Source organism: Crinia signifera, chromosome 8 (assembly GCF_055691185.1).
Source record: "Crinia signifera chromosome 8, ASM5569118v1, whole genome shotgun sequence".
NCBI classification, from domain to species: Eukaryota; Metazoa; Chordata; class Amphibia; order Anura; family Myobatrachidae; genus Crinia; species Crinia signifera.
Window position 1 is genome coordinate 160340646 of NC_139224.1, and position 15337 is coordinate 160355982.

General features: G+C 47.1%; 1 protein-coding gene across 22 annotated transcripts in view; it reads left to right on the top strand.

Moving 5' to 3' along the window:
* PTPRF (protein tyrosine phosphatase receptor type F) overlaps positions 1 to 15337 on the top strand; it is a 675453-nt gene that overhangs the window by 480774 nt on the left and 179342 nt on the right. For all 22 annotated transcript variants that reach the window (XM_083157546.1, XM_083157555.1, XM_083157551.1 and 19 more), the window contains one exon: positions 71 to 227. In XM_083157546.1, the coding sequence (XP_083013672.1) occupies positions 146 to 227 (82 nt within the window). In that variant the 5' untranslated portion in view covers positions 71 to 145. The remainder of the gene's footprint in view (positions 1 to 70; positions 228 to 15337) is intronic.

Below are 15337 nucleotides of genomic sequence, written 5' to 3' on the forward strand. Positions count from 1 at the left end.
CCTTGGGATCCTCTAATGTAAGCCTGCAGGTGTTTGCCTCATTCTAACTCGTCTGTGTCTCTCTTGGCAGGAGTGTGTCTGAGACTGCAACGCCGGATGTATTGACCACTTTGCACCAGGACTGGAGAGGAGTCTGATTTGAAATATGGTGCCTTCCTCCCACCAGACCCTGCTCATCTTCCCGGCACTCATCCTCTTCTCTTGCATCACGGTGACCGAAGCAGACAGTAAGTTCTAGTTTAATTCACCTGGCATTTGTAGTGCGGCCTAGAACGTTGTACATCTAATATGCTGCTGTGTCTGACATAGCAGAGGAGGCCATATTGGAAGGCTGGGCTTCCTGCCACTAGGATCCAATGACCCCACTCCCCTCGCAATATGGCTGCCTCCACTGGGTCCAGATGACCCCCAGTTATGTATGAAAAAATACTTCTATCATAAATCATTTCTTAAAACCTACAATGTATGCAAAAACATTGTGTGTCTGTGTGTGTACAGCGTGTGTAGGTGTTGTGTTGTACAAACCCTTTCCTGGTTTTCTGTATAAAATAAATAAAATAAAAATCATGAGAAAATGTAAAAAAATCATGAAAATCTCATGTCAACATTTTCAAGTGTCAACCAATGCCAGGTAGACCTTTTGCTTGTATTGACCCAGTGCATGTTGACTATGGATCTAGACACTGATCTGGATAGCAAAGGGGAATAGGGACACCTAGGGGTCCTGGACTTACCTGTGTTCTGCCTTGCATTTCCTGTCCCCGCACAGTGGGACCCTTGGTGAATATAACACCAGCCGCCTATCTTAGTTTGTTAATGAATTCTGTAACCAAAGCCGTCTCCGCGCCGTTCCTCGCACTGAGCGGGCGCTTTGTTCTCGCGTTGGAATAGCCAGCTGCTTGTAATACTCTGTATAACATAATTATTTTTGCATCATTATGAGGTTTTACCGCTGGATGCATCCTTTGTATTGTTTTGTGTTCACATGATTTAAAACTGCTTATCGCAACCGCTTGGACACTCTAAATCCATGTACATTGCCGGGACGGATCATAAGACAAGTGGCTCTTCATTGTGAGACAGTCTGTGTTGGAGAGGGCCCAAGACATAAGGGTATGTGGGAACGGGGAGCTGGCAGCTGCTGAATCCAACTCTGCGGCTGCTTTATCTGGGAGATGGCGTGAGGGGGGGGGGGGGGGGGGGTATTACTGTGTGCTGTAACTGTGCGGGAGATTTACCAACGTTTGGAGAGAGACAACCAATCAGCTCCTAGATCAGTGGTTCCCAATCTTTTTTGAATCACGGCACCCTAGAGCATCAAAATATTTTCAGGGCACCCCTAGGCCAAATGGTTCTTATCGAGAAATTCAGAAAAAATATATTAAATGAAGTGCATTGTGTTTATATGTCACAGTTATCTGGTGAGGGACAGGATTTGCTTCTGTTTGTCCACATATATTATGATTGGCAGCCACCAGCACTGGTTTTGCCTGGTACATTGGCCATAAATAATATGAATTGATCCTGGTCCACCAACCCAGGGCACCCCTGCAAGTGTCCTGAGGCACCTCAGGGTGCCTAGGCACACAGTTTGGGAACCATTGTCCTAGATTATTCGAGCATCCTTTAAAATGACAACTGCAAGTTGATTGGTTAGTACTTTATCTCTCTCTCTCTCTCTCTGTATATCCTGTCTCTATTGCATTGTTGAAAATGAAAGACTGAATCTGATTGGTTGATATGGGCAACTTTTTTTTATTTTTAGAAGCTTTATTAAACTTACCCCTTACAACACAAGTTGCCTGGTATTAAAGCCAATGTTGCAGGAGGGTGGCAGAAGCTAAATGATGTGACTGGACAGACTTCCTGTGTGTAAGGTTCCTCAGGGAGCCTTCCACAGGATAAATGACTGATGGGTAGCTCAGTGCTGGTTGCTAGGGCAACACAAGTTTATGTAAGTGGCTAACACAAAGCCAACCACACTACTAAAACTCTGTTCTTGAGGAAAGCATTATGGGGATTATTCTGGTTCATTCGCTCGGATGCAAATTCGCATCTTTGCGAATTGTGGTATGCCAGCCGACCATTCACAAGACGCGTACGTTCGCAGCCACTGGGAACCTCCCACATCTTTTGTTGGTCGCCGGAAGTTGCACGCATATGTAAGGTTGCTTTGAGTGTATATGTGTGTATGCTCGGGGGGGCTGACCCCCCTCCCCCATGTCCGTCGCGGCTGCTTTAGCATGAGAACGCCCGGTGCCCAGCGTTCTCATGGGAAATATTGGGCATTCCCTTATGCTAATGAGCCCGCCCGCAATATACATTCAATTTGTGCGCAGAAATGTGCAAAGCGAAAACATCAGCCACGTGCAAACGCACGCGGGCCAACAAACCGACCCGAATTAGGTCCAATGTGCGCACACAGCTGATTTGATTCCACATCAATGCCTGCGTGTTCCTTTGGATGCTATTTCTTAAAGGATAACTGACCGTGTTTTAAAGTATTTAAGTTAGGCTCTTCCCACCTATTAACCCTTTGAGTGCCGAGTGAATTTGTCAAAATCGGTGTGAAAACTGCCACGCAAACATTCGTATTCGTCATAATGACCTGTAATGTAGTGTTTACCTTACTGTAGGTAGGAAATATAATCTTTTTTTACACAATATTTATTTGAATTTATGTAACAAATGTGAGCGACGCTGGTATTTTTAGTGGATATTTTGGCACATCGTTCAAAGGGTTAATATCCGATACTCCTCCTGTGTCCTATAACTCAGGGTCTCTGGGTCTGGACAAGTTGAATTGTCTTTTTTTTCCCCCAAAATTGTACCAAAATGTTGGGTACTTGTGTATTATCACGGCACCCATGCCCTGCGATCAAAATCTTGGACGCCGTGATAATACACAAGTACCAAATGTTGCAAATAGGCACCATGCTCAGTAGGGTAACACAACTGATCACCAATGGTGGGTGACAGCACTTGGGTACATGTCCCTTCCTTAGCGTTTGCTTTTCCTATAAGACAAGTGCAACAAGACATAAGTGGCAGGGTCTTTGTTAGTAACGTTCCTGGAATTCAGCAGAGTTGTTACATATTTCATATCATATTGTTACATATTTCATATTGTATCTCTTCATATTTCATCTATTGGTGAAGCGCTGACACCTAGGGGTAAATGTACAAATACCGTGTTCTTATTGCCACCCCAGCAAAATCCCGGGATTTTTTATCCCAGGTTTTTGCCAGGGCACAGATCATCTCAGCTCACAGACCCCCTTCACACGACACCTTGGACCCGGGAAATTCCTGGGTCTGCCCAGTTCGCACTGCTTCCCCGGTCTGCCCTGCCAACAAGCCTGAGGAATCTAAGAGCAGCTAATATTGGCTGTTGAAAGAGCAGATTTGATTGTCCACTTGATTGGGCACCACCGCTCTTCCTCCGCCTGAGATCATGCACCCTGGAGTACTTCTTGTGAAGTGCTTTATGTTTGTTCACAACCTGCTGCTGGGTTTTATGGATGCCACGGGCAGGCAGTATTTTTGATATGTTGTAGTACACTGTCGAATCCTTGACAGTGCCAGTCACTTGCTTCTTTAGTTCCTCCTCCCCTCTCACAGCTGCTGCTCCAGCACCTCCTCATCCCTCCACATGTCACCTGATCTCATTCCCCAATCAGCTTGCTTCTTTATCTCCTCCTCCTCTCACAGCCTTAGCTCCAGCACCTCCTCATCTCTCCACATGTCACCTGATCTCATTCCCCAGTTCTTTGCGGTAGTGAGAACGGGATATTAGATGGGAGTTCTATTGAAGATGCGATGTTGCCCATAGCAACCGATTCTATCTACTCTCTTCTAGAAGGTGCCTAATAAATAAGTAGTAGAATCTGGTTGGTTGCTGTTGGCAACATCCCATCTTCAGCAGAACTCCCATTTTAGTAAATTAACCCCTATAAGGACCCCCCCTCATAGATTGCCTTCCTGTCTGTTATTACACCAGCATCGATATCAAATACGTGTAGCAAGGCTGCAATGAAAGGGTTTCTGTTCATTCATGTTTTCATGTAATATTTAAGGCTACGACCGTCAAAGCTGACTTCTACACATGACCTGTCTCCCGAAATCAGAACAAGAAATGATTGTCTGCTTCTGAAGGGCCTCATTCCGGCGTCTTATTACTTTCGGGGGTGGGCAAGCCGCTCTACTGCCAAATAAAAGGTTTCCTTCGCGTCGGGTGGTGGATATAAATGAAATCCGCACAGTATCCTTCTCTGTTTGGAGGAAAATGCTCCGTTTCCTGGGTGACCTGTCAGTTTTATCTGTCACGGTGACCGTAATCCCATTAAGCCTTCATTCATCTGATTCACTTTGATTTGTTTTACACTTTTGTCCCTCCAGGTGAGCCAGATCTGGTATTTTCTGTGCTTTCAGTACAGACAGATTGGGCTCAGAGAATTTCCTTTGTACTTTTAGTCTAATCGCTCGAGAGTAGTGTCTCCCGCTCGGGAGATTACCCCCAAAAAATGCCTCTTCGCGCGCACTACCGCAAAACTGAAGGACTCTGAATCACAACAGAGCCGGGACGCGGCAAAGTCTTTGTTTTCACTCGGAACTAGCATTTGGTTCTCAGCAGAAACTTCCCATTACTCTGTGCCTGTCCGCATAACCACGGGCAAGCCTGAGCTGGTAATTGGCGCACACTCCTGCCCTTGCCCGTGTTTTGTGCTGTCCCTCCTTATAGATGTAATTTTATGCCACTGGCCATGAGAGGTTAAGGTTTCCTCTTTGTAAAAAGATTTCACTCGAAGCCCTAAGTATTCAACAGCTGTGGGCACGTTCCTTAATAGAGAGCCTAAGAACTGTTTTGTGTCATTAAATGCACCGCACGCGTTTCAAGTCGTTCCCAAAACCCAGCTTCAGACTCTTATTAAGCTGCAGAATATGACTTTCGCTGGAACCCTTTTAGGATTTTCAAGTTGGTTGTTCTCTGCGCTCAAAGAGATTTTGTTTTTAATGTTATTCCAAGAGCAACACGTTGCTAGTATCAACATGAACTCAAATGGCCATTAAATCTCCCTAATCTCTCTGCTCCAGATTGTTGCCACAAGGTAGATGGTAACGTAGGTCCTCGTGGGTTTCGCATTGTTTACTTTCATGCCGGTTCGTAACTCATATCAGGATTTATTTGGATTCCCATTTTTTTGCCACTGTTTAGTGTGACCCTGACTACAACCCGGGGCATCAATCAACTTGCTGGTTTCACTTACGTCTAAACCAGGGGATACGTAGAGACTTTGTTGGTGCGCGAGACGTTATTTAGGTTTTCAGGAATCTATTGTAGACAGTGGCGGAAATACCATTGGTGCAGCAAGTGCAGTGCACCGGAACCCCTGAGGATTAAGGTGACCACTGCTGCCTCTGACACATTCTTCCCCTGCCTCTCCCCGTCACCCACTGCCTTGCGCCTCCCTGTCACCCACTGCCTCTCCCTGTCACCCACTGCCTCTTCCTGTCACTCCCTGACACCCCTTGCCTCTCGCTGTCACCACTTTTTTAATTCAATTTATTTTATCTTATGTGAAATTTCATGTACCCCTTACCCCATTTTTTACTGTAAACACAGTTTGTTTTAATGTACATTCATTAAATAAGTTGTAAGGATCATCCAATCCTTTAAAATTTGTTTCTTTACAAATCAATCAAGCGTTGCCATGGAACCACGTGTTCCACCCCCTTTTTTCTATTGTACTCTTTATCGGGTTTAACTAGCCCGCTAGTGCAGCTGCCGCCACAAAAAAAACACACATATTTTGCGCCCCTTGGAGGATACCCCCACACGGTACCCACCACACTCTTTGCTTTCCCTGTCACCACTTGCCTCTCTCTTTCACCCCCTGCCTCTCTCTTTCACCCCCTGCCTCTCTTTCACCCCCTGCCTCTCTTTCACCCCCTGCCTCTCTCTTTCACCACCTCTCTCTTTCACCCCCTGCCTCTCTCTTTCACCCCCTGCCTCTCTCTTTCACCCCCTGCCTCTCTCTTTCACCCCTTGCCTCTCTCTTTCACCCCTTGCCTCTCCTTGTCACCCCTTGCCTCTCCCTGCCGTGTTGCATATTGTGAACTTGGGTTGTGGTGGAGGATGGGCTCACCACCCACAAGTTCCGCCACTGATTGTAATGCATCTTACGAGATGACCTGACATTTATTTTCTGATCCTTCATGTCCATCGGTGATAGTCCTGGTTCCTAGTGACCCAACGTTGTGTCTGACCATGCAGTGTCCTCCAGGGGAAAACCTGCGAGTTATGTGTTAGTCTCAGTCGTCCATAATTGACTGTTTTTGAAAAAGCAGGTCAGGGAGATTGTGAAGGCGGCACCTAGGCGCAGTGGGCGTGTACTGCTAAATCTGAGAGGCGTGTCATAAAGTGACTTACAACCACATGTAGATGAGCCCCAAAGCAGTTGGTCAGATCTACTGTAGTGGTTAAAGAAAAGACACTGATACGTGGCAGGACTTGTTCCTATATTGTGTTTTACAAGTGTCACGCAAATCCTTATTTAAAATGCATGTAGCCATTGGGATCAATGTGCTGTATAACCAATGCAGGGAAATGCCACTGATGATTCCATTTGAATGTAAAAATCTCTCGAAAACAGCTGCATAAGGTGCGTTCGTTGTAATCAGGGAGATTTGCAAGACTCTTCAGGGAGTCGGGGAGATTTCTGCTATTCAGGGAGTCTCCTGGAGAATGCAGGAGGGTAGGCAAATATGCAGTAGTCCTATGTATATTGTTCAGACCTGAGTTTCTGAATTCCCACAATTGTGCATCTCCCGAAGCTGATGTCAGACTTATATCGTACAATGTATTGTAATTTGTGATGCGCAATACAAGACGTCAAAGTAAGTAAGAGCCTGTTGGGACAGGTTTATCCCCTCCATAAGATTAGCCGGAGAGATCCGTCCCGCCGATGTGCAATCACGGGAAAGTGCTACAATTTGTAGACTATTCAGTTTAGCTTCAGAGAAAATCATGTGGTTAAAGGAGGGAATCATCTCTGACAATAGCGGAATAGCGATAACTGGTGACTCTGACTCATTTTCGGCAAACCCCCTCTCCCTCATTCCCTCTTCCCCCACCTTTACATACACCGGCACTTTGTCTGGAAGTTTTGGACTTTGAAGTTGGGTGCTGGAGAAAATCTCGCAGTCAGGCTACAGAGCCGGAGCTTAGGGGCGAACACTTCTATAATATATCAGGAGCTACAGGGAGAGGGTGAATAATATCTTTCTGCAGGAACAAGTTACTGGCACCAGACTCCTCCGCAAGCCCATTGTTTTATTCCGAGAAACTCCCCAGTGTTATCAGGCTGCGAGCTGTAACACAACGCTCCCATGCCCATTCATTATAGCAATGTATGCCGCAAGGGATTTAGGACCTTATTCTGGTTTATTTGCTCAGATGCGAATTCGCACCAGATACCGCCTTGCAAATGGTGGTACGCTGCATTGGTGGTACGTTCGCATTGGTGGCGAATGGATGTTTTACATAAACATCGATTCGCAGCCTGCGGGGGAACACCCACATCATTCGATGGTCGCCGACCATCGAATGATGTGGAACGTGCACAATCGGAGGGAAGTGGGCGGGCAGCTGACAGCCGGCGAAGTGAGATGCCCGCCCCCCGCGTCATCGGCCACTTACCTTGAGAACGCCCAGCGTTTTCCATGGGACCGCCCATAAAATGCTGGCCGTTCCCACATGCAAATGTCCCACCCCAGGCCCTGCCCTCCGCTCGCAAGGATGGCTGCAAGCACCCAGCGCATGCAAAGTGAAAACATTGGCCCCCGTGCGAACGCACGCGGCCTGGTGAACGGACCAGAATGTCTACACGAGAATGTTTTATATGTCAACCAGGTTAAAATGTTAACATTATGCACGTCGACAGTGAGAACGACAGCAATACTATGTAACCCTAACCACAGTCTAGTGAGGGGATACGGTCGCTAGGTCGACACTGTGAAGGTCAACAGGTCTACATGGCTAAGGTCAACAGGTCGACACAAACATTAGGTCGACAGTCAAAAGGTCGACGTGTGTTTTTCATGGGTTTAAATTTTTTTTGCCGACAGTCGGTATTTCATACAATACCATCCACTAGGGTGTGTCGGCAGAATCTAATACTGTGCCGAGCCCAGCGAACATGGCGAGTGCAGCGATACACTGACACTGTGCAATGTCGACATGGCGAAATTTGGAACAAAAAAAATGTGAAAAACTCATGTCAACCTTTTGACTCTCGACCCTATGACCTGTTGACCCTATGACCCATGGTGAGAATGTCGGAAATACCATCTAACCCTATCTCTCTGGCAATGCCCTCCCTCCTCCCACCAAGGCAGACATTCCTGCACGCTGCGAACAAGAGCGAGGGGAGAATCCCCAGACTGTGGTGAACATTAGATGATCCATAAGATCAGATTAAATCATCAACTGCTAGACCAGTTCTCAGTTTTTGGAGACCCTATTATTGTACAGTGTCATACATGCCCTTGGCCACTTGGGGCACTGTTCTGTTGGTTCTAGGGATGATTCATTTTTACCAGGGCCAGACCAGATTTGACAAGTGTAATACACAGCAGAGGTCACCTCTAAAAAGGATATTGTATCTGTTTGTGTGCCGGAGGTTTCTGAGCTCGTGTGCCAGGTGTCTGGTGAGGGGGCAGAGCAGACGAGCCCTGGGATGGGACTTCTGAGGTTGTTATGTGATTCACACTTCAATACGATCAATAGGACGGACAGGAAATTGTCTATCACCAATGTGTGGAAGTAACTTAGCATTCATCTGTCCTGATAGAACAAGATCGCATCTCTGTTCTTGTGTCACCTCTCCTCGCTTTTACTAGAAAACTCATTAGCGAGTCATGCAATTAGTCAGCATTACAGGTATAGCAAAGGAAAGGACGGCTGTCTGGGTGGGTGACGGTATAGATGATAGACAGCCACTAGGTCGACATTTAGAAACGGTTGACATACCTTAGGTCGACATTACCAAAAGGTTGACACAGGTGTATGGTCGACATGGGTATTTCATGATATTCCCACTCTATGCCTACTTGGATAGTAAAGTTTGAAAAAAAAACCTTTAAAAAGAAAAAATCACGAAAAACTCTCATGTCATCCTTTTGAGTGTCAACATAAGGCATGTCAACCCTTTTTAGGTGTCGACAGTCACTGTCGACCATTAGTGGTCTACCTAGTGACTGTCGACCTAGATATTGTCTATCCACTGACTTCATACCCTCGGGATGTTGTTTGCCATGCAAGGTCTTCTTGGTTTATGACCCAGGAGTCTTTGAGGCATGTGACGGATGACCCACCCACCGCAGAGTATGCTGGGGAGGATCTGATTAGATCCCTCTCACTGCACATTGCGAAAAGAATAATTAGTGGAATATAAAATGGATTTAAAAGTAGTGGGTGTAAAAGTGGAAACCATTTGGTGGGAAACATAGAAACATAGAATTTGATGGCAGATAAGAACCACTTGGCCCATCTAGTCTGCCCCTGAGAGGTTCTGGGGAGATGTTTTACCTTATTGCACAGGGCACATTTCCATATTTTGCTGTTTTTCCGCACACGCAGCATGCCTGGCATCTACCAACAGCGGAGGGTGTATGATTGCCCATAATGTGCTCTGGACGGGTCATTTAGGCACATAAATGCCAAACCAAGGTATTTGCAGTGTCTATCCAGTGCACTTTGTAAATACAGCCTAAAAGGTGTCTTGTGTAGAGCACTTTGGTTGCACTGTCTCTAGTGGAATGCACAAAGTGGGCTTCCTGTGTGATTAGTAACACATCCTAAGTGAACCATGCGACCTCGAGGTTAATGCAAACAGCGAACAACGACAGAACCTGACAGTCCTGTTATACCAGGCCGAGGTTCCTACATGTTTTTTACTCTTAGCAGATCCTTATCAGCTTAGTTCACTCTTCTCCCAACAATAGATGTAAGGTGAAGATGTCTGCTGGAACCCGGGGCCCCGCAGCCTCTGGGGCCCCATAGATTTTCAATTCTATGCAGTGCTATTTTTCAGCAGGAACCAGCAGGAACTCAGTTCCTGAACCTCTAATTAAATATGACATCATCAGGAACTGAAAATCTACTTTTCATAAGATAAGTTGTATTTTAAAGTCACCTGTGAATGCCTTTGTTTCTAAATACAATATATACATCTATCTCTCCCTCCCTCTCTCTAATATATGTTTGTTTGTTTTTTTATTTAATTGATCCAACCCCAGACCTGGAGTTCCTGAACCTATTTTTCCAGAAAAATAGTACTGATTCTATGTCTAAAAAAGTTTACAATACCTAGTGTTCATTTTAGCACCTGGCATCTTTGAAAACCCATGCAGTTCCTGTTCGCTGCCTGTGGTGTCGCTGTCTGCTGTGTTGTGTCTAGCACAGGTCTGGTTTGCATATCAGTGCTGATATACAAACCACACTGTGCTAGAAGCACTATAGCAGACCGCGACACCCCAGGTAGGGTGCATCTCAATCTAACAATATCATCAGCGACTGCATGTACGGTGCGGGAGGCTGGTGACGTCACTGACCAATATTTTGAACGGTATCGTCATGGTGTATTATTCGCCCGCCGATATAGTTAACTATATTGGTGGCCACGGGAATCGTTTTACTGTGTACTCAGCATAAGATGTGTAGCCAGGAAGTTGGCTGAAAAAAAATTGAAGCAGCTTTTCTTATGGAGATCTTCCGGACAAACAGCTAACTGAAAAACAGCACCGGAATATTTCCTCCATAGAATCCCCTGCAGAGTTGTCCCATAGAACCTCTGACTGTACCGATGTTAAATGACACTATTGCGCGCTCTGACCTTTTGCAGTTCATCAGCCTCTTTATCCACCTTGCAGGTTATGGGACGGCTGCTAAGAAGACGTGCTCAGGTTTAATGGCTGCGCTGACATTTTTGCCAGCCTGCTTTAGGTACCTCTGTCTGATTTAGCTCCCTGATGTCCTGGCAATGTCCAGACAACGGAAGCGGAGGCAGGACGCACGTCCCCTCTTGCTGAACATGCCTGGAAAGCCTTGGTGTCGCTTATTATTTCCTCTCTAATCCAGCAATTAAAAGCTGTTGTCCTTCGTTCATTTCCCCAGTGGAAAGTTTGCTAACATCTCACCAGGAAGTGAGCACACAGGTGGCGGCTGCACCTGGGTGTCAGCCGCCGGGGGCTGACGGAATGTAATGAAACATTGCAAATGAGAATAACATTCGTAGACTGGGAAGGACAATTATCGATCATTAAAGACGATTAAGATGTCATAGGGCGAGATGTGCGCTGGAGCTTAGAGCCGTGAGCATGAATTATCTGAGCAGACTTGGTTTCTGCTTGTCCATATGAATGATGGGCGATTGGGCAGTGATTGTCCAGGCATTTCCGTTCTTCCCAATGATTGGCTGACGCATGGAGCGAATTCCACAGAGAGTTGCTCACTGATTAATGTTACATGCTTCGTATTGCCCGGGATCTTCACAGCTGATTTAGGGGTCTATGTAATCCTTGGAGAGAGAGGTAAAGTGGCCAGAGATAAACTTCCAGACACCCAGCTCCTAACTGTCATTTGTTAAGCCCAGTCTGTAACATGGCTGGTAGGAACTGATTGTTTGTTGCCTTTTCTTCATCCACTTTGTCTCCCCAACAATATAAAATATATCAAGGGCTTTAACAAGGTGCAGGTGGGAGACATTCTTCACAGGAAGAGGAGCAACAGAACACGAGGACATGCACTGACACTAGGGGGAGGAAGGTACAGGTGGGAGACATTCTTCACAGGAAGAGGAGCAGCAGAACACGAGGACACGCACTGACACTAGAGGGAGGAAGATTCAGGGGAAATGTGAGGAAGAATTACTTCACAGAGAGAGTAGTAGATAAGTGGAATAGCCTCCCATCAGAGGTGGTAGAGGCAAATACAGTAGTACAATGTAAACTTGGGATAGGCATATTGATCTCCTTACAAAGAAATAAGGATCAAATATGGTTTGAGGTAACATGTTTAAAAAGGGGCAGACTAGATGGGCCAAGTGGTTCTTATCTGCCGCCAAATTCTATGTTTCTATGATTAGTACATAGACTCCTCAGTCACATCGGTACTTGTGTATTTTGGCAGCACCCCTGATGTGCATTGCGCAATGTTTTTATCGCATCGCATGCCATGCACCCGATGGCATGCGATGCGACGCGATTTTTGCCCCCTATGCGATGAAACATTGGATAAGCACCAAATGGGTGCTTACAATGTTAAATGCACCCCCACGCCACCCCCCCCCCCCCCCCTATAAACGTGAACCCGAAGCGTGGCGAGGGGCGGCGGTACGCGTCCTCCGACCTTTTCATACCCCCATTATCCACGTCGGCGTGGAGTTGAGAATAGAAAGTGTGGCGAGCGCATCAAGCAACCGAGCCCGAAGCGTGGCGAGGGGACGCGGATACCTTCACAGGTATCCGCGTCCCTTCGCGGGCTTCACAGGTATCCGCGTGCGCTCGCCACACTTTCTATTCTCATCTCCACGCCGACGTGGATAGTGGGGGTATGAAAAGGTCGGAGGACACGTACCGCCGCCCCTCGCGGGCTCGCTGCGCTCACCACGCTTCGGGTTCACGTTTATAGTGGGGGGGGGGGGGCATGGGGGTGCATTTAACATTGTATAAGCACCCATTAGGGTGCTTATGCAATGTTGCATCGCATCGCATTGTATGGCATTGTATGCCATATACAATGTCATACAATTTTAACATTGTATGACATTGTACAATATTGCGCGATATCGCATCGCATACCATCGCATGCCTTATGGTATGCGATGCGATGGGCGCCGCCAAAATACACAAGTACCGTCACATCTTGACAAAGGGGTGTGACTGATTGGTAACAGGGCAGAATCTTTTAGGGGTCTGTTTCCTATGGTTTGGAGAGAGATGATGTTGAGAGAGATAAACAACCAACCAGCTCCTCCCTGCCATGATACAGACCGTGTTTGAAAAATGACCAGAGCTGCTTGCTCAGTACTTTATCCTTCTCCGAAGATTCGTAAATAAGCCCCTTATTCGCGGTTTAGCAAGGGCGTGCTGACGGAACCACAGGGTTACAGCGTACTGATAACGCCGCCAAAACAAGCCTACAGGGCAAAAGCCTCATTTTACAATGTGGGTACAATTGGGGCCGACCCAATTCCATCGGTGGATCGGCCATCGTGTGCGTACTCATACATAGGTCTACGTCTTTCGGCGAGTTTGGTGATCTTTGCCGATACGGTTTGGTAATATTGATTATGTAACCGTATAAGGTCACCTTGCCATACAGCAGAAGTATTCAACCTGCGGCCCAACGGCTGGTGTGGAACCACACATCCCAGCATGCCCATGCCTTTTTAGCAAATAAAAAGTGTTAGGACGTGCTGGGATGTGTAGTACCACAGCAACCACTTAATACCCTTGCCATATAGATTTAGGTCTATGAATCACATGTGCGTTGATTGATCACGCCGTACAGTAGACATAGAGGTGGAATATGGTTGGTATTTTCTTACGGGCATAGTTTTTCTTTTTTAAGCAGATCATGTTTATATATGACGGCTTCAGTGAGGCCTCAAAGTAGGTACTGATGAAAGATTGCTTTGGCTTTATCTTCTCTTGTTGCCTCATTACCATCTGGAAAGCTCTTATTTCACTGTAAACCGCAAGTTTACCTTACAGAGGCTGCAGCTGATTATTCCTTCCTCGCCGTCTGAGGGCTGGCGCACTGCGCGGGGTTTATTCCGCCACCGTTATCGAGACGAGAGTTATCAGCGCTGCATCTTAGGAGCCTGTGGGGCCGATTCAGACCCCCACATGTCAGAATTTTGTCCCCGGTCCCAATGGTGTGGGATTTGCGCATGCGGGAATATGCCTATGTGCAAACCCCCACAACGAAGTCTTTCGCCGAGTTTCACACTCACCAGGGCGTTTGCTCATTGATGGATGGGCAGGAGGTGGGTGCCGGGTACCGACCAGTGTTTTATGGGCGTCCCCACAAAAACCAACAACAACAGTGGGCGCGTCAATATAAAAGCTGGGCATATGCCTGCAAGCACAGGTGTACCCATGCATCCTCGGGGGTGGGCGACTGACATCACATGACGTCAGCGTCCGCCCCCAATTCAGCCAATAGCGGCCATCTAAAAAGCAAGTATACACTTATTTTTGAGAGCGAAGGCTGGAAAAATAGGCGAGCGGTTCTGAATCATCCCATTTGTGGTTGTTCTACAGTAGTTTCCCTTTCTTCCAAAAGTTGACCAGGCATGATGGCACTTGAGGTTCCACAAGAGGCGCAGTGGCCATATTCCCCAAACTAATGTCCACGTGTGTTCCAGGCGACTTTTCCCATGAACCTATGAAGAGGTGCGACACGGGTGAGGTAAATGATTCTCTAATTGTCCCTGTAGGAAGCCTAGGTTTTGTGTATTCAGCATAACCTGGCAATTCGATAATGGAGAATTTCATGTGCTCCCAATAAACGCTCATCGATCATACAGGCTCATATATAAATGATTAGGTGTACATTTGCATTGCCTAGAAGAGGGGATTATGGGAACGTGGTTTGCAGAGGTCCCCTCTGACATGGGCGTGATGGTCACAAGTTATTCATGGTATACAGTAACCTATGTTGTGGCTGCTTACTGTGCGCAGGACAATCCGTTGTGTATTCAAGTATTTTAGCACATCTTGGGGGTGATTCACACTTGCTGCCGGCCAAATTCGATTCCACGGCCGATGTTGGGGGATATGCGCATGTACAAACCCCCTGTGCGAATGAGTTTCATAGTCACCAAGTGCAGTGAGGGGAGGGGCTAGGAGGGGCGTCCCCATGAATGTAGGTGTGTCTATGCCTGCTCGTCTAGGGGCGGGCCTCACACTGTGCTGGGTCATTAGATATGCATAGGTGGGGAGCCACTCATTCAATATGCACTGTGCATACTCTCCTCCCCTCTCTCCTCATTAACACCCAGGATACTTGTCCCCATGGTCCCCCCCCCCCCCCCCCCCCCCGATGGCAGCCCTGGTAGAGTTAGGCAAGCCCATAAATGTCCCTATCATATCTGCATTTTTCTAGCCCCTCCCCTCTACCCCCCCCCTGTCCTCCCCCTCCTCCCCTTTACTCCCCCCTCCTCCCCTTTCCTCCCCCCTCCTCCCCTTTCCTCCCCTCTCCCTTCTCCTTCCCCTCCTCCTCATTTGCTCACCTGTGCCCTCACCAGGTCTCCGCCAGCCTAGTGCCTTC